The 24,400-nt window shown below is 38.4% G+C and overlaps 2 protein-coding genes across 2 annotated transcripts; both read left to right on the forward strand.

The window, feature by feature from the left end:
- The first annotated feature begins 7,693 nt into the window (after positions 1 to 7,693).
- Positions 7,694 to 9,697, forward strand: LOC145157452 (uncharacterized). The gene is made up of 4 exons (XM_079076490.1): positions 7,694 to 7,991; positions 8,568 to 8,674; positions 8,777 to 9,028; positions 9,182 to 9,697. The coding sequence occupies exons 1-4, from the start codon at positions 7,694 to 7,696 to the stop codon at positions 9,695 to 9,697; spliced, it is 1,173 nt and encodes a 390-aa protein (XP_078932616.1).
- Positions 9,698 to 12,128: 2,431 nt separating this feature from the next.
- LOC145159127 (uncharacterized) lies at positions 12,129 to 16,450 on the forward strand. Its single transcript, XM_079078035.1, has 3 exons — positions 12,129 to 13,104; positions 13,653 to 13,806; positions 15,903 to 16,450. Exons 1-3 carry the CDS (start codon positions 12,280 to 12,282, stop codon positions 16,367 to 16,369), a joined length of 1,446 nt encoding a protein of 481 aa, XP_078934161.1. The 5' UTR covers positions 12,129 to 12,279; the 3' UTR covers positions 16,370 to 16,450.
- Positions 16,451 to 24,400: the final 7,950 nt, after the last annotated feature.

Below are 24,400 nucleotides of genomic sequence, written 5' to 3' on the forward strand. Positions count from 1 at the left end.
TTAGGGCATCGGCTACAACGTTAGCCTTGCCCGGGTGGTACAGGATCTCGCAGTCATAATCCTTTACCACATCCAACCATCTCCTCTGGCGCATGTTCAGGTTGGGCTGATCCATCAAGTACTTCAAACTCTTGTGGTCCGTGTATATGATACACCGAACCCCATACAAATAATGACGCCATAACTTGAGGGCGAACACCATGGCCCCCAACTCCAAATCGTGGGTGGGATACCTCACCTCGTGAGGCTTTAGTTGCCTCGATGCGTACGCTATCACGTGTCCTCTCTGCATAAGCACCGCACCCAACCCCGATATTGATGCGTCACAATACACTACAAAATCCTCCATTCCCTCTGGAAGGGCTAACACCGGGGCTTCGCACAGTCTCTGGCGAAGAGTCTCAAATGAGGTTTGCTGCTCTGGACCCCACGTAAAAGCAACGCCCTTCCGGGTCAACCTGGTGAGTGGCACGGCAATCTTGGTGAAATCCTTGATAAATCTCTGATAGTAGCCGGCCAACCCCAGAAAACTCCTGATCTCGGTGGGGGATCTCGGCACCTCCCAACTCATCACCGCCTCAATCTTGGCCGGATCGACCAATATCCCATTCTGATTGACGAGATGCCCCAAGAACTGGACCTCTCGTAACCAGAAATCACACTTGGAGAATTTGGCGTACAGCCTCTTCGATCTCAAAACTCCGAGGATCTCCCTCAAATGCTCCTCATGCTGCTCTCGGGATCTCGAATACACCAGAATATCATCGAAGAAAAACGATCACCGATCGATCCAACATCGGCCTGCACACCCTGTTCATGAGATCCATGAACGCTGCCGGTGCATTGGTGAGCCCAAACGGCATCACCACGAACTCGTAATGCCCATAACGAGTCCTGAACGCCGTCTTCTGGATATCCTCATCCCGCACTCTCATCTGATGATATCCAGACCTCAAATCTATCTTGGAGAACCAAGACGCTCCCCGCAACTGATCGAACAGGTCATCGATCCACGGTAAGGGGTAACCGTTATTGACCGTCAACTTGTTCAACTCCCGGTAATCAATGCACATCCGGTGTGAACCATCCTTTTTCTTGACAAAAAGGATCGGCGCTCCCCATGGCGAGCTACTCGGTCTAATAAACCCCTTCCCCAGCAGCTCCAGAAGCTGCGAGGATAACTCCTACATCTCTGGCGGCGCAAGGCGATAAGGCGCCTTGGCGATAGGCGCTGCCCCCGGAATCAAATCGATGCGAAACTCCACCTGCCTCTCGGGAGGCACACCCGACAACTCCTCGGGAAAAACATCCGGGAACTCACGCACTATCGGAACATCATCAACTGAACTCGGCCTCTCTGCGGCCACTCGAGTATCCATCACATAAGCTACAAACCCGCTGCAGCCCTGCTGTAAACTCTGCCTCGCTCTGGAAGCCGAACAAAATGTTGACCCATGTCGGGTACCCTCACCATATACCGTCAGCACTCCCCCACTAGGGTATCGTATCGTCACCGTCTGTCACTCACAGTCTATAACTGCCCTGAATTGGCTCAACCAATCCATGCCCACTATAATGCAAACGTCCCCCATCGCAATCGGGACCAGATCTATCGGGAACTCAACACCGAAGATCTCGAGTACACATCCTCGAATCACGTCAGTAGCATACACTGCTTGCTCGTCAGCTATGGAGACTCGTAGAGGTCGACTCAATGCCTCTCGCCGACTACTGATGTGCTGACTAAATGCTAGCGACACAAATGATCGACTCGCACCCGATTCAAATAACACTAAGGCAGGTACAGAACTCACAAGAAAAGTACCTACACATATCATAATATAAGCACAGTATCTCAACTCAACATAAATAAATGATGAATACATACCAGCCACAACATCGGGCGCTGCGCGGACCTCCTCCGATGTCAACTTGAAGGCTCTCCCACGAAAAACCTTCGGTGCCTCGGCCTTTGCTGGCCGAACCTCGGTAGCTCTAGCAGCAGGTGCAGATCCCTATGCTGATCCCTGATGTAACTGTGGGCACTCGGCCTTCCGATGGCCAGCCTGGTTGCAGTGAAATCAAACCATGAATCCCTTGGGGCAATCCTTGGCGATATGCCCCTCCTTGCCACATTTATATCAAGCACCTGATCGACAAACTCCCTCGTGTCCCTTACCGCACTTCCCACAAGTGCGGCCCTTCTGGCCTCCAACTCTCGCATCGGCGGGCTTTACCCGCTTGGCTGCCGGCTGAGACTCCTCTAAGACTCGGCCTCCTCCCTGGCCTGAGTCTCTAGCTCAATCTCCCTCTTCCGGGCATTTGCCTGGAGCTTGGAAAATGTCCGGTACGTCGAGTTCGCCAGGAACTCCCGAATGTCCCTCCTCAGAATGCTCATATACCGGCTCATGCGTGCCTGATCAGACGACACGTACTCAGGGCAAAACATCGCCCTCTCGTGGAACATCCGTGTAATCTCAGTCAGGGACTCCGTCCCCTGCTTGAGGGTCAAGAACTCCTGTGCCAACCGTTCCCTCTCCACCGGAGGAACATACTCGTCTCTGAGCATGGTGGTGAACCTCTCCCAGGTCACCCCTGAGATCTCTGCAAGTGTGAAGTTTGTCGGCACAAACTTCCACCAATCCTTCGCTCCCAAGCGGAGCTGGTTCAACACGAACCGTACCCTATGATCCTCCGGACACGAACAGGTGTAGAAGAATCCCTCAATATCAGAAATCCATCTCATCGCAGCGATCGAGTCCTGCATCCCATCAAACTCTGGTGGCTTCGTGTTGCTAAATTCCCGGAATAGCAACGAGTCACCCCCCTGAGGTCTGGCAGCATCAACATCTGTCGTAGCCGCAGCGGCTGCAGCCTAAGTAACCGCGGCGTACTGCTCATCGAATGTCTCGATCAACGTGGTCTTAATAGACCCAAACATCTCCGGTATCTCTACTCGGATAGTCGCAACCACCTCATCGTGGATCATCTGACGAAGCTCCTCGTCACTCACGCCGCTGGTCCCTGGTCTGTGGCGTGTCCCATCCATGATGTCTCTGAAATACAACATAAAAATATCAGAGACTCGCTCGAGTATACTCGCACCCGATAACTCAACCCTACTTGTTCCCTGGTACCCTAAGGATTCTTACTTGAACTGTGCACTGATCCGGTGTTTGCAGTACTACGGTCCCTATACTACCTTCCGCACCGCATCCGCGTTTATCCCAAGTCTTCCTCCTAGGATCCCATATTACAAGTACTCTACATCTTGCTAAGCATAGGCTACCCTTCGGTAGGCTTCTCATAAGCTCCTCACTGCTACGTACTCACTCTCGAAGCATCTCATAGCAGCAGTAATCTCCTAGGCTAAGGCATCACAAATCAGGCCACTCTAGTCCTAATATGAATACCTAGCCTACTCTAGCATCCATCACATATCATATCATATCTCATAACACATAATGTAAGGGTATTTTAGGAAATCACCGTTCAGGCGTTGGCTGATCGTACACACTACTTCTTTCCGCTTTCCTCAAATTCCTTTACTTTTTAGAAAAATTGTTCCTTTTATGAAAAACTTTCTCAAATCCTCAGTTTGAGTTCAAATACACCCGAAGGTGCATCCGAATCCCTCAAACCAAGGCACTGATACCAATTTGTAACAACATAAATTTCCAAAGCAATTTTTCGTTTTTAAAACATAATTTCATACATCAAAACCTAATGTAACATATGTCATCCAAATAAAACAATCCCAAGATCTCAAATACATAAACTCCATCAATGTGTACAGATCATGACGACGCCTTCCCGCGATCCTCGCTAGTACCTGAAACACATATCACATAAACGTTAAGCATAAATTCTTAGTGAGTTCTCCAAAATACCATGCACATACAACTAGCTGCTCGAGGCTATAACTCTACTAGACCTTCTGGTCAATGTGTCTCAGGGGCCTTCCGGTCCCATTCTTGGAGTAGACCTTCCGGTCCTACTCCATCGACCTTCCGGTCCTACTCTGTCGACCTTCCGGTCCATACCATGTTGACCTTCCAGTCCATACACTACCGACCATCCGGTCCATACCATGTTGACCTTCCGGTCCATATCACACTGACCTTCCGGTCCATACCATGCTACTCATAACATACATAACATATACATATCACATATGAACATATATCACGTACTCGTCCTAGCACATAAGACCTTCCGGTCACATATCACATAAAGTCTCATAACTTATACACGTAAGACCTTCCGGTCACTCATAGTTACCAATCCAGGTAAAGTATAGTGAGGAGACTCACCTCGTACGATGTCGGATAATCTCTCTTGCTCGATAACCCGACCTAGCCTCCTCCTATCAACATAATGACATCTCCAATCAATACTTACTCTTGTCCTTATTCCTAAAGAATGGGTAGAAGACCATTCTACCCCTCCCTGTCCTTGCTTGAACCAGTTTGACCAAAACCCTAAAAGTCAACCCCAGGCAACGGTCAAACTTTGACCAGACTCGTCGAGTGCACTCAGGTTACTCGGTGAGTCCATGCGTTTCCTCTGAATCGTTCAAGGCCTCACTCGACTCGTTGAGTCAACCTTTCTCCGTCGGGTTACCCATGAACACGAATCGCGAGGCAACCCGACTCGACTCGTCGAGTCCGCTCATGGACTCGGCGAGTTTCTTCCATGAGAATGCTCAAACGACCTTCTGAGGTCATATCTGTTTCTCTAACCTATAGATCTGACCTTCCCATACACAATAATCACGTAAAGGTTCAACCTTTACACTCATGCAACCAACATAGGGCTTCTTTTGGTGAAATAGCTTCTAAAATGGCAATCTAGGTTCATATCTCCAAAGGAGTAGCATAAAGCAGGATAGATAGGACTCTCTGGACCTTCTAAGGTCCAGATCTAAGAAGAATTCCACCTTGGGATCTCATATGCTTCGAATCCAAGCTAAAGAAGTCATAAGAAAACCCTAGATTCAAGGGTTCTACACCAAAACATAAGAAGGGTTCGATTTAGTACCTCAAAGATGGAGTTTCCTTGCTTGGAACCACAGAATAGCAACCCCCTTGACCTTCTTTTGCTAGAATCTCCTTCTTCTTTGCAAAAACCACACCAACAAGGATTAAAATAGCCCTTCTCCTCACACCACACGCTCAAGCTCACTAGGCTTTCTCTCTCTGGACTGGTAGCCGCAAATGAGGGCCATAAGGTTCCTTAAATAGGGCACATGCCCGGGTATTTAGGGTTTTCACCTACAGCGCCTACTCGGAAAGTCTACTCTTGGACTCGTCGAGTAGTTCATTAAACTCACGTGGCCACCCTGCTTCTACTCGACGAGCTATAGCACCAACTCGTCGAGTAGATCGATGATTCTCAAAAATAAATAATTAAAAAGATATACCTGGAAATCTGGGTGTTACAAGGAAAGAGGTAGGTACTTCGGTTGTATCTAATCCCTGCGTTCTCCAGTGAATTCAGATCCTTGCTTGACAATCCAGTGGATCTTCACTGTTGGGTCTGTTGTTCTGATCAGTAGAAAGTGTATGGGTTTGATTTACTTGTCTAGGTTCATTCGAATGGTAGCATGTACAGTCGTAGTCCTGGGCAGCCTTTTGTCCTGAAGTTCATGGTAGGGCTCATACCTGGTCATTTATCATCGCCTCGTGTATACAAGTCGTATATAATTAAGATTGATAAGACAATCGGATGGGTGACTCTGCCCCAAGTCCACAACCAGACAAGGAACAGGAGATAGGGCGAAACATACATCCTAAGTCCTAAAAATCTTAATTGTATACCACCCTCGCGTATACACTTAACAGTGATAGGTTAACCGTATTTGCCCCTAGCCTCTGTGCTTGAACTTGACTTGCTGCATATTTGGTATTCCCAAAAGATTTGCTGGGAATACTTCGGGAAGATTACAGAAAGATATAATACTCTTCGCATGAGTACTTCGGGGGCTTGAAACGAGAGACTATTCTGAGGTCGGTGTCGAGTTTGTCGTTAAGAGTGACAAGAGTTTCGTTGGTCGGTCAGTTAGAGTGAAGGGTCGTTCGTTAGTACGCGTGATTGGTATGGTAAGAACCAAGCTGATCTAGGTCGGATGATGTCGTCAGAATTTATTATTGACACACGTGTTAAGTTGGTTTGGAAGAGCATTGGTCAAAGCGATAGTGCATCTTAGGTGTACGTTTCTAGTGTTTTCAGTTTTATCCTTGTTATTACTACTGTGAGCATTTTGAACTGCATTAAGCGAGTACTAACAGTAGAAGTGTTCTGGTGGATGGTATTGGTACTTAATATTATGATCCCCACCAGGTCCATCTATAATCGCTTGTTGTCTACAAGTCATATATAGTTAAGGCTGAGAAGACAGTAGACTGAGTGACTCTGCCCTAAATCCACAACCATGGGCGAAGGTTATATAGGGCCAGGAGGGGTTCTGGCCTCCCTGGTTTTTTTATTAGAAGTCTAAATAGCCCATGTTTTTTTTATCCATATTAAGCCATATACATTAAAAAATTGGGCTGGCCCCCCAATGCTTTCCAATAGTCCGAATAAAACAAAAGAAAGGATCGTCAATCGTGATTCGGTGATTGTCTTTGCCTGATGCTGACCTGCTGTGCTGCACGCTGAAGAGTGAAGTCTCCATCTGCTGTCGTTGCGCCCCTACTGCCCTGCGCCCCTGTTACTTAATCAGGGTTGTCTTTTTTTTTGTCTTCAAAATGCAAAAATCATAATCTCTCATCTCAATTATGTTTAACTGCCCTGCGTCCCTGTCCCTGCTGGAATCAATGATTGATTTCATATATGTTTAACTGTTTGATTATTTTTTTCTAAATCAAAATCAACAATGTTTGATTGTTTTCAATTATGTTATATCATGCAATTGTTAGTTAATTGATTAGAGTTTTGATTGTTAGGATTTAGGATTGATTTCATATATGTTTAACTGTTTGATTATTTTTTTTCTAAATCAAAATCAACAATGTTTGATTGTTTTCAATTATGTTATATCATGTAATTGCTAGTTAATTGATTAGATTTTTGATTGTTAGGATTTAGGAGCATTGTTAGTTAAATGATTTGTCATAAATAAAATTTGTAGGATTTAGGAACATTGTTGGTTAATTGAATTCAGAATTTTGCAATATGAGATTATGATTTCAATTTTGATTTTTATAGATACAATCATGCAAGGCTTACAATTTTATGGGAAAGATGAAAACCATTGATTCTTTTTTCAAAAGAAAGAATGATGATGAAGAAACTCATAATGAAAATCAACAAAGTAAACATCACAAAACTTCAACAAGTGAGCCGCAACCGCAAGAACATGAAAATCAACAAGAGAATGATATTTTTGAAGCTACACAATCAAATCCTAATGAAGTGGATCTTAAAAATCTAGAAAGAGATCCCGCTAAATGAAAACAAATGTGGGAATATCCAGTTAATTTAAGGGAACAAGTAAGACGAGCTTATATGACTTTAGGACCTTTCCAAATACGTCTTCAAGAATATCATGCTAAAGGTTCAAAGAAACATCCTCGTAGATTCCAATATTCTTGGTTCAACATTTTCCCTAATTGGTTAGAGTATTCTACAACAACACATGCTTCTTATTGTTTTATTTGTTATATATTTAATGATAAGCCAAGTGTGTGCAATGGGTTACGATGCATTTACTGTTAAAGGATTTGACAATTGGAAAAAAGTTCATGATGGGAAAAAGTGTGCATTCATGAAGCACTTAGGTTGTTCACAACATAGAAATGCTGTTACATTTGCTGAAAACTTGATGAATCAAGCAACACACATTGAAAATATCATAGTGAAGCAAAATGAAGCACAAATACTGAAGAATCGTTTACGATTAAAAGCTTCAATTGACACAGTTCGTTGGATGACATTCCAAGCTTGTGCTTTACGAGGCCATGATGAAACGCCTAATTCCAAAAATCGAGGTAATTTTCTTCAACTACTAAAACTTCTAGCATCTTATAATGATGAAGTTGCAAATGTTATATTAGAGAATTCTCCTTATAATTCAAAGTATACTTCTGGAGATATTTAAAAAGAACTTCTTAGTATTATTGCAAATAAAGTTCGGAAGCATATTCGTAGTGAAGTCGGGGATTCATACTTTTGTGTCATGGTTGATGAGTCATGATATGAGTCTAAAAAAGATCAAATAGCCATAGTTTTGAGATTTGTTGATGGAGAAGGGATCATACGGGAAAGGTTCTTGGATTTGGTTCATGTTAGGGACACCTTATCATTAACCTTGAAAACAAATATGCAGACCTAACTTTTGCACTATCAGTTTGATCTTAGTAAAATTCGTTGCCAAGGTTATGATGGTGCTAGGAATATGAGAGGGGAATGGAATGGATTGCAGGCACTTGTTCTTAAGGATTGTCCTTATGCGTATTATGTTCACTACTTCGCTCACAGATAACAACTAGCATTGGTGGCTGCTTCAAGGGAAATTATTCCTATACACCAATTTTTTACAAACTTAATTTTTATAATTAATGTAGTTTGTGCTTCTAGTAAACGACATGATGAGTTACAAAAGGCAAAGGAAACTGAGATTGAACATTTATTGGAACTTGGTGAAATCGAATCAGGTAAAGGATTGAATCAAGTTGGGACATTAAGAAGAGCTGGTGATACATGTTAGGGTTCTCATTTTCGTTCGATTTGCAGTTTGCTTAACATGTTTGATTGTAATAGTGTTGTTCTCCAGGGAATAATTGATGATGTATCTACTACTTATTCTCAACGCGGAGATGCTGATGTAGCTTACTGTTTCCTGAAATCATTTGAGTTTGTTTTTATTCTTCACTTGATGAAAGAAGTAATGGGAAAAACTGATATACTTTCTCAAGCTCTACAAAAGAAATCCCAAGGTATTCTTAATGCCATGGAGTTAGTTTCAGCAACAAAGGAGAGTCTAAATGATTTCAGGAACAACGGATGGGATTCTTTATTTGCACAGGTAAAGTTATTTTGTGAAAAACATCAAGTAGATTTGCCGGATATGAAAGCTCCATATACTTCTACTCGATACCGGTCTCGAAAAAACGATAATCATGTTACTTTTGAAAATTTTTATCGAGTAGATTTGTTTACATCCACATTGGACAAATAGTTACATGAGTTGAATAGTAGATTCAATGATCAAGCGATGGAGTTGTTAAGTCTTAGTTCTACTTTAGTTTCAAAAGAACACCCTAAAGTGATTAACATTGATCAGATTTGTCTTCTCGTTGAAAAGTATTATCCTAAAGATTTTACGGAGCAAGAGAGAATTCAATTACGATATCAATTGGAGATTTTTAATATCGATATGAAAAAGAATCCCAAGCTAAGTGGTGTATCAACTATTGCTGACATATGCAAGGGTCTTGTAGAAACTCAGGAACGTAAGACATATTATTTGCTTGATAGAGTGGTTCGGTTAATCTTGACACTTCCAGTTTCTACCGCAACAACAGAGAGGGGCTTTTCAGCAAAGAAAATATTCAAGAACCGCCTTCGCAATAAGATGTCAGATGACTTTCTCGCAAACAACTTGGTGGTTTACATAGAAAGAGAAATTGCTGAAAACATTGATACGAAGTCAGTAATTGATGAATTTAAAGACCTTAAAGGTCGCCGGGTCTGAGTTGTAATTCTTCTTTTAGGTATTTTTTGTGTTTAGTTGAAGAAAAAAAATTGGTTTTTTTTTATGTGTAAGAACCGTAATTATAGGTATTTTTGGTGTTTAATTGCTGGAAAAAATGGTTATTTTATGTGTAAAAACGTTAAATTTAGTTTTCTAATACTTTCGCCCCCCCCCCCCCCCCCAAATGAATCGTTCAAGCTCCGCATCTCTCCACAACCAGACAAGGAACAGGAAATAAGGCGGAATCACGCACTCTAAGCCTATAGGTTCTTAATTATATACGACCCTAATGTTTACACTAAGCCATTATAGTTTACCTGTAAAGATACTTAGTTTTATATGAATGATGTGCTTTGTTTGGACGAGGGAGCAGCTTACGGTTATGATTTAGTTGGTAACGGTTTTCGCAAAAAATTAAGTTTTACAAAATATTTTTATTTGGAAAACGTATCGCTGTTCTCAGGTGTTTCCGGGATAGTCTCTCCTGCGGTTATCATCAACACTCTTCCATCTTCGCCGGAGTTCCTTGCCATTGGACATTCTCTCTTGTAGTGTCCCGTTTCGCCACACTCGTAACAGGTCTGGCTTACTCCGTCATATGGGACCTGGGAGATTGGTCGTGATGTGCCCTGTAGAAACGAATAGTATGTCCCTTCCTGAGGCACTTCTTGCAATACATCTTACGACACACTCCGGTATGATGGAGGTTGCACTTGTTACATTTCGGGAGGGTTCCAGCATATCGACTGTCGGGTGCTGGAGTGGCTGCTGTCGTGGCAGCATGAACCGCAATCATCTGTGGTCCATTTGAGGGCTCTTGTGTTGACTGTCTTTTCTTCTTGCTCCCATATTTTTGTTTATCGTCTCTTTCTTTGGTTGACTCATGAACGGGGGTCATTATGCCTTGGCGGACTCCATGGTCCACCAGTGTTCGAGCCAGATGCTTGGCACTGTCGAATGTAAGGGGTTTCGCTGCTATCACATTTCCTTGGATTGGAGGAGGTAGTCCTCAAATGTATCTCTCTACCTTCCTGCTCTTCGGGGTAACCATCCCACGGCATAGCGCGGCTAAATCGTTGAATCTATTGGTGTAGGCTACTATGTCCGAGCCTACCATGGTAAGGTTCCACAGCTCTTGCTCTAGCTTTTGTATCTCATCCCTCGGGCAATACTCTTCCAACATCATTTCTTTTAGATTCCCCCAGCCCATCATGTTTTCCACTGGTAGGGTCGGTGACTTGACATTGCTATTCCACCATGTCAGGGCTCTGTCAGAGAGGGTGCAGGCAGCAAACTTCACTTTGCTCCCTTCTGGGCATGCGCATATCTCAAAAATCAACTACGTTTTCTCGAACCATCGCATTAGGGCGATGACTCCCCTACTTCCATCGAAGGATTTGGGTCCACAATTCATGGAGTCTTTGTACGAACACTCTCTAGTGTGTCCGTGGCTCTCCCTGTGGTTACAATTGTTAGTACCACTACCCGATCCACTGGTATCACTTGCGTGGATTTGAATCATGACAGTTGTCAGTGCGGCTGTTACTGCAGCCTGAAAGACAACCGGATCATACGGTGGAGGTGGTGGTGCGTTGTTTTTGTTTCTGTTCGACTTCTTCGGTGGCATCTTTCTGCTATAAGGTTTAAAAGATGAAACGGTGGTAAGCCTTTAGTAATGGTTACAAGTCGAGTGTTATTTGAATCCAAGTTATCTTAGTTCTGAGTGTATCATGTTCTGACATTTGAAAGCAATTCATAACAGAGGTCTATGTATAATAGACTTATGAATTTTTAGTAGTATTCACCCTTTAAGTGAAACCCTGTGATCTGGGTTACTGTTACTAGCTGTTACTGAAGTGACGATAAGCCTAACACCTAATGTGAGTAGCGTAATCACTGACTCACTAACTTAGGTTAATTGGTTAATTATTAGTGTGATGCATAAGGTGCTTTACCACCTCGCACGCTTCGTGAGTGGGTTTCTCTGTTTTCTGTCCTAGTTATGATTGCCTTGGTTTTAGCTGTGGGAATTTGGTGTCTCTCAACTTTGGTAAAGTGTTCTTGTTCTCCAAGAAAACTACGTCAAATCTGCTGCGTCCACAACAAACACCAGTCAAACTTGTTATCTAAGAAAACTACGTCAAATCTGATAAACAGAGTTAGGATTAGAATGAACCATATCCTCCTACTTAAATCTACTTAAATGGCATGAGTCTTAATAAAATATGTTGTGACTTGTGAATAATGTAAATGAACAAATAAATATTTGCGTTCTTGAAAAATCGCTCAAAGTAAAGTAAAGTAAAAAAACAAATAATAATAAAATAAAATTGTCTTTTTTACCGATTAGTTTTAAAGACAAAAGCTTTTTTGTTTTCATGTGAAGGAAATATTTGTATTTATTTAAAAATAATCGCCACCCAATGGCCTTGATATCATAAACACAAGATTTGAATCGAGTAAAAACCTCTTTCGCAATCAACTCTATCTTTTCCCAATTTCCAACCTTCCCTTTTTCTTGTTGAAATCTCTTCAACACCCATTTTCGCAAACAATTATTGGGGAATAAATTCTTTACAATCATGAGTCATAAGCATTTATGTGAACTGTTAAGAGAAGATCAAGAACCATTTCAGCTCAAGAATTACATCGCCGACCGCCGTTGTCAGCTCAAATCTACAACCACCAGAGACACCGCTCTTAACCCCAGAAAACGAAAACCCTTAATCCAATCCACATCTGCTTCCACCACCGCTCGTAATTTCTGCATCAACCATGTCTGTCTATTATCGTTCCATGATTCGCCGGATGTTAGGAAATCGCCGTTTCTTGATTTCTCGTCGCCGGCGATTAAGAGCCCGTATAATGGCAGAAGTCCCAACAACGCCACCGTCTTCCTCCATATTCCATCCAGAACCGCCGCCATGCTACTCGATGCCGCCATGAGGATCCAAAAGCAGAAGAAGCCTACTTACAAACCCAAATCCGATTCATCCAGGAATGCTGGGTTTGGGTTATTCGGATCTCTTCTCAAGAGGTTGAAGGATCGGAGAACGCGAATAAAACGCCGTGAAATCAGCTTATCTTCACCGCTGACGAGCAGAAACCGGAAAAGCGACGTCGTCGGAAGTGGTTGCTCATATAATAATAATACCAACAGGCTTACTAGTGCAGATTGGTCGGAAAAGTCGTCGGATTTGGAGACTTCATGTAGTTCGTGGTCTATTCATGATTCAGAAGAGATTGAATTTATGGGTGAAAATGACTGTTTTGCTTCCACTGAAAAGTGCTTCTGCTCAAGCCCTTCAAGTCCTTTTCGTTTTTCTCTTGAAAAAAGCCCTTCCTCTGGCCGCCGGACACCGGATTTCATTTCGCCGGCGACGTCTCCAGCTCACCACCTGCAACAGGTTTTGGCTTTCATTCATTTCTACACATGTTTTTAAAAAAATTAATTTTTTACGTTTTTTAAGTGGAAGTAATCACTTTAGTTTAAACTTTAAACACGCTTGAAATTGCTAAAAGACCTAGTCATGGTTGACTGAGTCAACTCGTTAACACAGTTGAGGATCTTGGTGTCATGTAGAGAATCTGGGTGTGGATGTGGTTTCTGATTTCCATGGCAGAAATATGTGAAATGACAAAAACGCCCATGATCGACAAGGCGACATTGAACCTAATAGGGGTGTTTATGCCATTTACTATGTATACACTGCCACAAAATCTTCACTTAAAACAAATCTTGTCTATTGTCTAAAGATTAATAAAATTCCCAAAAAGGACAAAGCAAAAATTTGGCTTTACATTTAGATACATCCATATTGATAAATCCAAACACACTTTAATCGCATGTAGAAAGCAAAGTCAGCATAACTTTTCAAGATTCACCTAGCACTTTTCTAATTTCAAAATATGCCCTTGAAATTCAAAAAGTGTTACAATTTGGTCACTTTTTTAGGAGAAAGAAGATTGCCAAAATGAGAAATCTCAAGAAATTAATTTTCAAGAGGAGGATGATAAGGAACAATGCAGCCCGGTTTCAGTGTTGGATCAATTGTTTGAGGATGATGAGGAAGGTTATGATCTTGAATGCAGTTATGACAACGTTCAGAGTAAGTGAAAATTTTAAACTTAATATAAAAAAACATGTGTTTTTACTAATTTATCGATTTATCCATTTAACCGAATTTTCATAATAGTTAAATAATTCCATTTTTTTTACTGCTTAAGAAAATCATTTTTTTTTCTGGGTTATCTGAATTTGATAACAAAACAAAAAAACAAAAAACATTGGTGATTTCACAATTTTATTAAAGAAATTAAATATCCTTTCTATTTTTCTTTCTACGTATGTTCCTACTAATTTAAAATAATGATAATTGTATTAAAATATTATTAATTTTATCTAAATATGACATATGTCACTATTTTTACATGAGTATGGTTAGGAAGATAAGTAGGAAGAAAAGTCTATTAAGGGAATGATAAAAATAATTATGTGCTTCGAATATAAGTTCGAATATAAGATGGTAAAAATATTTTCTACTTTTTGACATTTTGTCTTTCTTCAATAGCATGTATATATGAAAAATAAAATAAAATTTTGATGGGCTAATCGATAAAATGGTAAATATATTGTTTTGTATTTTCTACCTTATTTAAAACAACCACGAAATGTTTTTTTAACCGTTAAAAAATATAATGATTTAATCATTACACAAAACAAATTTGGGATTAAAAGCACTCCAAAAAGAATTGCCCAATAACGAATCACGAATATATAATTCAAAAAGAAAAATTAATGCACAAAACAGTTAAATAAATAAATTAATAATATCATATATATATAAACAATTAAACATGTTTGTCTCTTTCACCAAATCTATTTGATGACAATGGAAAATTATTCGTGGGATCCATTCATACTTACAGCACCTGATGGTTGTACATTTTGAATCGATAATATGATTACATTTTGACTATAAAATGCTAGTTTAACATATACGCATACAAGGCAATAAGACATTGGGCTTATATAATAGTTTCCCTTTTTTATAGAATTATTTACTAATTAATATTACAATAAATTATAAAAAGCTCTAAAATATATTATTTACTATTTTTTTTTTCAAAGTACACTTACATTAACTATTTTTAATACTGTTTATTTGTAATATTGTTTTGTAACTTTATTGTCATATGTACTATTTACTAACTATTTATATTATATAAAAAAAGTGTTCATAAAATGTTTAATGTTATAACTTTTTAACCAAAAAGAATCGATGAAAAAGACCGACCCCTACTGAAATTTTTGTGACACTGAGCTCTCAGTACTAAAGGACGAATAAAACTTTAGCCAAGCACACACTCTCTCTCCTTAGTTAATATATTAATAAATAATATCGAGTCATTACAAATTTAGTCCCTACGCTTTCCAAAAAATACAAGTTCTGTCCAAATTTTCAAAATTTATGAATCTTCATAGTGTCGAGCTTCGTATTTCATTGCGGATACGGTCCGTTCCCCATATAAAAATAACTTCAAAATACGGAAAAACTTGCAATTTTGAGTAAAGTATAGGGACTAAATCCGCACGAAAATACAAAATTTGGACTAAATTGCAATTTCGTGTAAAGCAAAGGGATCAAATCCGGTTTTGGATTTATTAATTTGGGTTTTACGTACTATTTTGATTGGTTTTTTTTGACAAAGTCATATTTTTTTTTTTGAACAGAAAAGTCCCGATTATTTAATATTTTGTCAAAATTAACGAAAAAATCCTTATTTTTATTTTAATAGGAAATGACAAATTATCGTGTAAAATTAAATTAACGAGATTTTTATGTTCAATTTTTTTTAAGACTATCAAAAAAAAAATTCCAAAATAATTGAGATTTTTTTTTTTTTTTTTTTTTTTTTTTTGCATAAAACCTTTATTAGTTTTTAAATAGATTAAGACTAATTTCGGTAAATTTAAACCAGTTTCAATAGGACCATTTTGACTAACTTTACATTTGAAGTTGCACGTTCTAGCTCTGGAAAAGTAGTACCTTTTATATATGATCTGTCACATAAAGACAGTGGAACCCATTGAAACTATATGAAATGCCAGATCTACCCTTTTCTATTTTAAATTTGAATTCAACTTTGTAAAATTCTATATTTGTATCATATGACCAAAATCTTTGTGGGGTCAACTTTACAGGAGCAAAACATAAACTTTTACAAAAACTCCAAAGATTCGAGAAGCTCGCAAAGTTGGATCCAATCGAACTTGAAAAACACATGTCAGAACAATATGGTGATTGCATTGAAGAAATTGAAGAAGAAGATGATGAAGAGATTGTTTTAAGTGAAATCTTCAACATTTTAGGCTTTAAAAACATTCCTACGCATATGAAAAAGCTTGTTTCAGATCTAATTGTGGAAGAAAGAAAGAATGAGATGGAATTGGAAGTGATTGTGAAAAGGGTTGTTAGAAGAATGGAATCATGGAAAATGGTGGAATCAAACACGATTGATATGATGGTGGAATTGGATTTTAGAAAAGAGAAAAGTGAAGGGTGGAAGAGATTTGATGATGAGAAGATTAGAGAGACTGGAATGGAGATAGGTGTCGCCATTTTTGGGGACTTGACGGAGGAATTAGCTCAAGAACTTGTTAGAGTTTAGTTGACTAATTACATCTTTGATCAAAGTCTAAATAAAAATTTTGTCTACTTTATGAAGTAAATTAGAGTGTGTTTTTAATTATTATACTTGTTATTTTGTTGTAAAATAAGTATTGTATTTGTAAAAATATAAAAAGGACACCGAAGCATGTAATTTTTTTGTGTATCTCATGCAAAAAAAGTACAGGCTTTTTGGTGTTCTTTTGGTATTTTTGTAGATACACCGACAATTTTGCAACGTAAGTTTAAAATGCATTTAATTCGCTTCCGTGATGTAATATCTTTTTTTGGAACTATAGTTCAACTTGTTAGGAGCTTTTATATATATCTCGTTACAAATATTGTATTAAGTTGAAGCATTAGTGTATAAATTAGTAAATGAATGAGAATATCTTTCTATTTTTCTTCCTAATTATCTTTTTATCTGTGTAAAATAATGATAATTGTCTTAATATATTATTAGTTTTATCAAAATATAATCTTTGTCTCAATTTTATATCGGTATGAAGATAAATAGAAAGAAAATATAGAAGGATAATTAATTTTTCGTAAAAAAATATAGGGAAATTGAATAATCTAACTTAAGATGTTAAAAACCACTATACGACTCGACCATGTGGGACCCGTTTTTATACAAGAGTATTTTTACAATTTTTTTGGTTTTGTGGACGGGATTGGGGTCAGGTACTACTCCCATTTAGTTTTTGGGGGCGGTGGCGGAACGTTCCGTCCTGAAGACCCCGCAGAGGTCTCGAAATAATTATCCTATATTTTTATTTATAAAAATAAATATTAAACTTAGAATACTCATTGTGAAATGTATGTTTTATATTTTGATAAAAAAATTAAAAAATATTATATTTTATGGTAAAAATGACCAATTAATCCGAATGGACACCTACTTATTATTCACACCCCTTTAGACTTTTAAAAAATATTATATTTTATGGTAAACATATTTTACATAAACTTAAATATGTTTTAAATAGTACTACAAATGGACACCTACTTATTATTCACACCCCATGCAATTTATGTTATCCGCTTTCAAAATGAGATGACCCAGGTTTTTTTTTTGGTTGAACCTCTATCTTGAAAGATTTTCCAGCGAGCAACATCTTTGAGAATCAACATAAGAACACTTCACAATCCATTTTACCGCCAGACTGTTGTGGTACATCTGCGTTATTTACGAAAGTCGTTTTAAAAGTCTAAAGGGGGGGGGGGGTTTACATCAACGAGTTTGGTACCCTAATAACTGATACCAACTAGGAGTTTATGATACGAGCTTATATAGCTATAAATCAAGATTCATTTTCTAAACAATAATCATCCACCCAGTAACTATCGTATATAGTCATTGTGAATGTCTTAAAATCCCAAACTCCCAAAAACTAGTGGGCATGCGATATATTGATAGGGATGTAAGGCTACACAAAAGGTTGGAATTAAGTAATCATCATACAACATTTTCTTATAAATGACTATTACTCATGTATTGACCATGAAACATAAGTATAATATATTGTATCAAGAATCATTAGACATTTTACGCCAATCCTCTACATCTGTGTTGAAAGTTGTCGGTACAAATGTCCACCGAGCATCATCCATTCTTCGCTCTATCTTTAACGAAATCCACAACACGATGTATTATTAATCAACATATGTGCACAATAAAGTAACCGAAGTGAATTTTTAATATGTAATGATCACATACGTATATAACTGTTAGTCCCTAATCTGCTTGTGTATCAATCAGATCCGTTTGATGGTGCGGAATCCCAATCAAACGGATGATGTCAGATCAAATAGAAGAGAATGAGAAGAAGAAGATGATGAATCTTGTATGTATTTATACGAATGAAGATCCGGATACAAGATTCACACACACTAACACACACTCTCTTTTCTCTAGTTTCTCTCTCTAGAACACCTTCAAATGCACACACTTAAGCTCCTCTAGTGTTCTCATTGTTTTTCCACACTTCAAAGCGTCAATTTCTTCAATTATATCAGCAAGACTAAGACGATTAAGATCTTTTGGCTTCTTGATGACAACCACGCTCTTATCCCACGATTTCGGAAGTGAATTCAACAGCTTTTTGTTTATCTCAGATTTAGTCAAGAAAATCCCAGCTATATTCATCTCAGTAGTAAGTGTAGTAAATCGCTGCAACTGAGCTTCCAGGGATTCTCCAAGGATATAATCGAACATGTTGAATATTTGTCTTAACATATCCTGACTCTCTTTCATGTCTTCATTTCCCTTGTTGACCTCAAAAGCCATTAAAAGTCAAATTTAAAGAGTCAAGCTTAAAAGTCAAACCCAAAAAAATGCCCTTTGACTATAAACCTCAAAAGTCAACCTTAAAAGTCAAATTTAAAAAGTCAAACTCAAAAGTCAAACCCAAAAAAATTCCCTTTGACTATAAACCTCAAAAGTCAACCTTAAAAGTCAAATTTAAAAAGTCAAACTCAAAAGTCAAACTTGAAAAGTCAAACTTAAAAGTCAAACCGAAAAGCTAAATTTGAAAATTTAAAAGTTAAACGAGAAAGTCAAAGTTTAAAGTCAAAGGTCAAACTTGAAAGTCAAAGTCAAAATTTTAAGGTCAAAGGTCAAACTTGAAAGTCAAAGTCAAAATTTTAAGGTCAAAAGTTAAAAAATAAAGTCAAAAATTATAAACTAAATTTTTTGGGTTGAAAATGGAATTTTAAAATAAAGAAAATTGATTTTTGGGTTAAAAATGTAAAAAATGCGAAATTAGGAACGAAAGGGAGTGCTTTTGAATTAAAACTGGGAGGGAAGGAACAAAGGCGTCACTAGAGGAGTTGGTAAAGCGCTGGGTTCCTCAAGCAGAGGTCGCAGGTTCGATCCCCGACACCCCCAATCCGTTTCAATATTTTTAATGCGAAGCTGCTGCTTGCGAAGATAGCTGCGAAGCGAGGACGAGGCGCGTGTGTGAAGCTGCTGTGCGAGGCGAAGATGCGATGCGAGGCTTGCTGCTGCTGAGCCGACTTCCCTAGCCGTTCACCGAATTCCGAGCCGAGGCCGCAAACTCCGGCGACCGTAAACTGCCGACCGTAAACTCCGGCGACCATAAACTGTTTACGGCCGTAAACTCTGGACCGTAAACCCTTCAAGGACCGTAAACTCAGCTTCAGATCGCGAAAAAAACGGCGTTTTTCACCATTTTTGCTCCAAAACTCGATCAAAAACTCGTTTTTACGAAAAACGCGAAGAACAAACCCCTCCTAATTTTCAGAGATCTATCCAAAAACGCAAGAATCTTTCCAAAATAAGATCAAATCGGCTCCAGATCTGAAAAAATTGACTGATACACTCCAAGCTCTGATACCAATTGTAAGTCCCCAATCTGCTTGTGTATCAATCAGATCCGTTTGATGGTGCGGAATCCCAATCAAACGGATGATGTCAGATCAAATAGAAGAGAAGGAGAAGAAGAATAATATGAATCTCAATGTATTAATGAATAGAATGATGATCCTTTACATTAGATTCACACACACTAAAACACACTTGTTCTTCTCTCTAGTTTCTCTCTCTAGAACACCTTCAAATGCACACACTTAAGCTCCTCTAGTGTTCATCCTTCACATGCACTCCTCACCCTATATATATATGGACCTAAGGCCAAGCCCAAAATACAAATAATCCAATGCTCGGTCCAAGCTACAATTAATCCTATACTATTTTTGGCCCAAATAATAAAAACAATAAATGCTTAGAAAAGCAAAGTATAAACCATATTTTTGACCCAACAATAACTTACATCACATTCCAACCAGCCTGAGTCATAGTCTCCATATAAGCCCGTCCAAAAGTCCATCGTCGGAATATAAATGAGAAAAGGATGGCGAAACCCTAGTGAAATATGTAACGTCCCAAAGTCCCAGACTAAATTTTTCATTTTTAAAATAATAAAAACATCCATTTTAATACAATTAGATTCGGGGCAACCATTTGTTCATAAACCATTATTCAGAAATCTAAGTTAAAGAAGACAATGCCCAAAATACAAATAATCCAATGCTCGGTCCAAGCTACAATTAATCCTATACTATTTTTGGCCCAAATAATAAAACAATAAATGCTTAGAAAAGCAAAGTATAAACCATATTTTTGACCCAACAATAACTTACATCACATTCCAACCAGCCTGAGTCATAGTCTCCATATAAGCCCGTCCAAAAGTCCATCGTCGGAATATAAATGAGAAAAGGATGGCGAAACCCTAGTGAAATATGTAACGTCCCAAAGTCCCAGACTAAAATTTTCATTTTTAAAATAATAAAAACATCCATTTTAATACAATTAGATTCGGGGCAACCATTTGTTCATAAACCATTATTCATAAATCTAAGTTAAAGAAGACAATGCGGAAACTTAAATCATAAATCTGTTGATGTGTGTATAGTCTCGCCTTCCCAATCCGATAAGTACCTGCAAAATATTTAATCCACAACTGTAAGCACAAATATTAGCGAGTTCCCCAAAATATCTCATACATTATAGCATAATAATCAACTATGGGTTATCAACAACCCTGAGCACTATCTATTAATGGTCCTAGTGGGCTAACAACACGCCTTGTGGATTAACAGCACACCTCACGGGTTATCAGCAGTCCCATAGACTCACAATAGTCCAGGAGTTATTTGTACCTCATTTCGCATATAACAACTATCTACAATTAAGACCGAGCTGGTCAACATGCACATACTACCACACATACAAGTATAGTGAGAGGACTCACCTCGCAAGTAGCAGCTAAACATCACAACTTTCACACACAGGGTAGACAGCTACAACGAGACACCTACAAAAAATAAAGAAGCACCCTCTCAGTCTACACCCTAAAGCCATATTTTGACCAAAAGTCAACCATGGTCAAAAGTCAACGATCAAAGTCAAATTCAACACCCAACAATACTAACAATTGGACCTTACGTCGTGACCAACCCTTGGTCATGTCGTGAGAATGCACTCAGCCTGATTCCAACTCGACCACACTCGAACTTAGCTAAATTAGTCACAGACAACCGAATAGCCGATGTCACGACGCGAGCCTTCCATGGTCATGTCGTGAACACATCCAGACAAATTAGTCGAGGGACCTCCCATCGTTACTTCATGACACTATTCTGGTCATGACATGACCGCTGTCTGAAGCAAAATCCTAATGGTTCGATTCCTTAATCCTTTAAGTCTTCAACTCCAACTTTTCCAAAAGCTTTAAAGGACTCCAAAGGTCCATAAAAATGACAACTTTATGGACATGCATGCTCCATGCGTGTCCTCTACGCATTCTATGTCAAAATAAAGGAAAATGAGGCCAAAACTCATGCTTGGAGTCCAAACCACCACCAATCCTCATATTCGAGACATATGCTAATTAAAAGGCCTCAATGATCCATAAAGTTGCTAACTTTATGGATCCCATGCATCTACCCAACCCAATCATGAGGAAAAGTGAATAAAACGTAGATCTAACATGCTTAAGTGAAAAGGCAAGATGTTTAGGACTTACAAAGGTCTATAAACAATACAAGGTGGTGAGGAAGAGGCTTGATTGCTGAAACAATGCACCAAAGGGACCATCTTCTTCAACAAAGAGCACATAAACCACTTAAAATTAGCCAAAACCACGAAGATGAACTAAGGTTAAGGTTTCTGAGGTTTAAGGGAGATGAAGGCTAAGAAATGAACCCTAAATTCGAGTTTAGGGTGCTTAAATACAAAGCAAACCCTAAAAGGTCATAGGCTTGGGTTGCAACCCTTTTCACGCCGTGACAAGCTATGTGTCATGTCATGATTGATCCTCCAGACACGTATTCTTCAACTCAGCTTTTCACGTCGTGACCATTCTACGATCACGTCGTAACATTCGATTTTCCCCCAAAACCAAGTTTTTGACTCTTTAATTCCCTAAACAATTCAAATCCAGGAAAAGGGTGTTACAAAATATCTTGTTGTTCATATAGAATATGAATGTTACGGTCTATACAACAGTCTAACGGTGTTGGGAGTTGGCATGCAACGTCTTTTCTTTTCATCTGTATCTATGAGGACTTCATCCTTGCAGATACACATTTTTCTCGATGAGAATGCCTAAGACCTAGCAGTGGTGTGTTTGTACCCTTCTTGTGGAACTTCTTTTACATCCAAAGGGCCATTATATGTAAACATCTGCTCAGGTCCTTCATTCGGAGGTTGTATAGGCGTACCTAACCCATATCTGACAACATGCAAAAAAGTGTAGTCTTTGGTTTCTTTTGGTATTTTTGTAAGAAGAGTGAAAATTTTGCAATGTAATTATAAAAATCATGGTAATCTAAATCACTTCCATGATGTAATATCTTATTTTCAGAATTGTAGTTCGACTTCTAAGGAGCTTATGTGTGTGTGTTTGTGTGTGTGTGTGTATATATATATATGTATATGTATATGTATATGTATATGTATATGTATCTACATATATATATATATATATATATATATATATATATATATATATATATATATTGTTAGAAATGTTGTATTTGTTAGCCTAATAAGATTTTGAGATTTATTTTGTATTGAGTGTTATATTGGCCCATTAGCTAGGAAACCCTAATTAGCTAGTCTAGAAATTATGTCTTTTCCTTATATTGTATTTTTTCTTCTTATTTGATAATAATACGAAACCCTATCCCTTCTATATCTTTTACTTGTTCGTTCACATGGTATAAAAGCTCGGTTGATCACTTGTATTTTCGGTTTTGGGGGCGAGTTGTAAGAGGCACGACGTTGCGCTGACCGAGGGTATGATTTCCTGCTTCGTTTATGTATTCTGCTTGGTATGATTTGTTCGATTTTGTTGATTTCAAGATCATGATTGTTACTATTGCTATTCATATTTGCTGTTGGTTTTGGTTATTTTCGTTTGACTGTTATTGGAAATATGGCCCTAAAAGTTGATTCTCTTCAGTCCATTAGTACCCAACTTGATGGTAAGAACTATGCCTATTAGAGTTATGTTATGATGAATTTTTTGCGATGCAAGAGTATGTGGGGGATTGTTAAAGGTGACAAGAAAAACCAAAAGATGAAAAGGCTGCAAATTATGCAACTTTACTGATGGGAGACTGATAACTCCAAGATCATTACTTGGATTAATAATTCTATTATCCAGTCTATTGATACTCAGTTGGCTAAGTATGATATAACAAAGGAGGTTTGGGATCACTTGGATAAGCTGTATAATCAGTCTAAGTTTGCAAAGCAGGACTAGTTAGAGTTTGTATTCGAGCCCTCCAACAGAACAATATCAGTGTTTAGGAATTCTATGCAGTTATGTCAGATTTGTGGGATCAGTTGACTCTTACAAAACCTGCTGAGTTGAAGGCTTTAAAGCCTTATACTAATATAATGGAAGAGCAACGTTTGGTTCAGTTCTTGGTGACATTATGTTCAGATTTTGACGGCTTGCATGGATTAATCTTGCATTGCACAACTCTTACCACTGTTGATTCGATTGTTCACGAGTTGATTGTTGAAGAAACTCATATCAAGCCCCATGCTGACAAAGGTCCCAAGACAACCACTCCTAATCGTTGGATTAAGGTGTCTAAGCTCATAAATAAATTGGTATAAACTTGCAAATAGAAGCAAAGTCCTTTTAGGGTTGCCCTCATAACCAAAAATAACTAGAAATGATATTAGGAGAGAGAGAGAGAGAGAAATAATTTGTTAATATATTATGTGATTAATATATTAATTGGAAATAGATAATTGATATGTTAATTTGTTATGTGATTAATAAATTAACATGAGATCAATAGTTAAATAATTGATTTGTTAATTTATATGGTTAATAAATTAATAAGAAATCAATTAGAATTAATTAATTATTAATCAGAATTAATCTGAAATTTATTTGGGATTAATTGGAATTAATTAAAGGTGAAAAGGGTGAATTAATAATACTATTGACGACGGTGAGTCTAACTGCCGTCGTCCAAATCTCAG

Source organism: Lactuca virosa, chromosome 2, assembly GCF_052849685.1.
Source record: "Lactuca virosa cultivar CGN04683 chromosome 2, Lactuca_virosa_CGN04683_v6, whole genome shotgun sequence".
NCBI classification, from domain to species: domain Eukaryota; kingdom Viridiplantae; phylum Streptophyta; class Magnoliopsida; order Asterales; family Asteraceae; genus Lactuca; species Lactuca virosa.

Coding starts and splice junctions, on each gene's coding strand:
- LOC145157452 (XM_079076490.1), top strand. CDS start 7,694: ATGGGTTACGATGCATTTACTGTTAAAGGATTTGACAATTGGAAAAAA. Junction 8,675..8,776: donor CAGGTAAAGGATTGAATCAA/GTTGGGACATTA, acceptor GTTGTTCTCCAG/GGAATAATTGATGATGTATC. Junction 9,029..9,181: donor GGGATTCTTTATTTGCACAG/GTAAAGTTATTT, acceptor TTGGACAAATAG/TTACATGAGTTGAATAGTAG.
- LOC145159127 (XM_079078035.1), top strand. CDS start 12,280: ATGAGTCATAAGCATTTATGTGAACTGTTAAGAGAAGATCAAGAACCA. Junction 13,105..13,652: donor CAGCTCACCACCTGCAACAG/GTTTTGGCTTTC, acceptor TCACTTTTTTAG/GAGAAAGAAGATTGCCAAAA. Junction 13,807..15,902: donor CAGTTATGACAACGTTCAGA/GTAAGTGAAAAT, acceptor TCAACTTTACAG/GAGCAAAACATAAACTTTTA.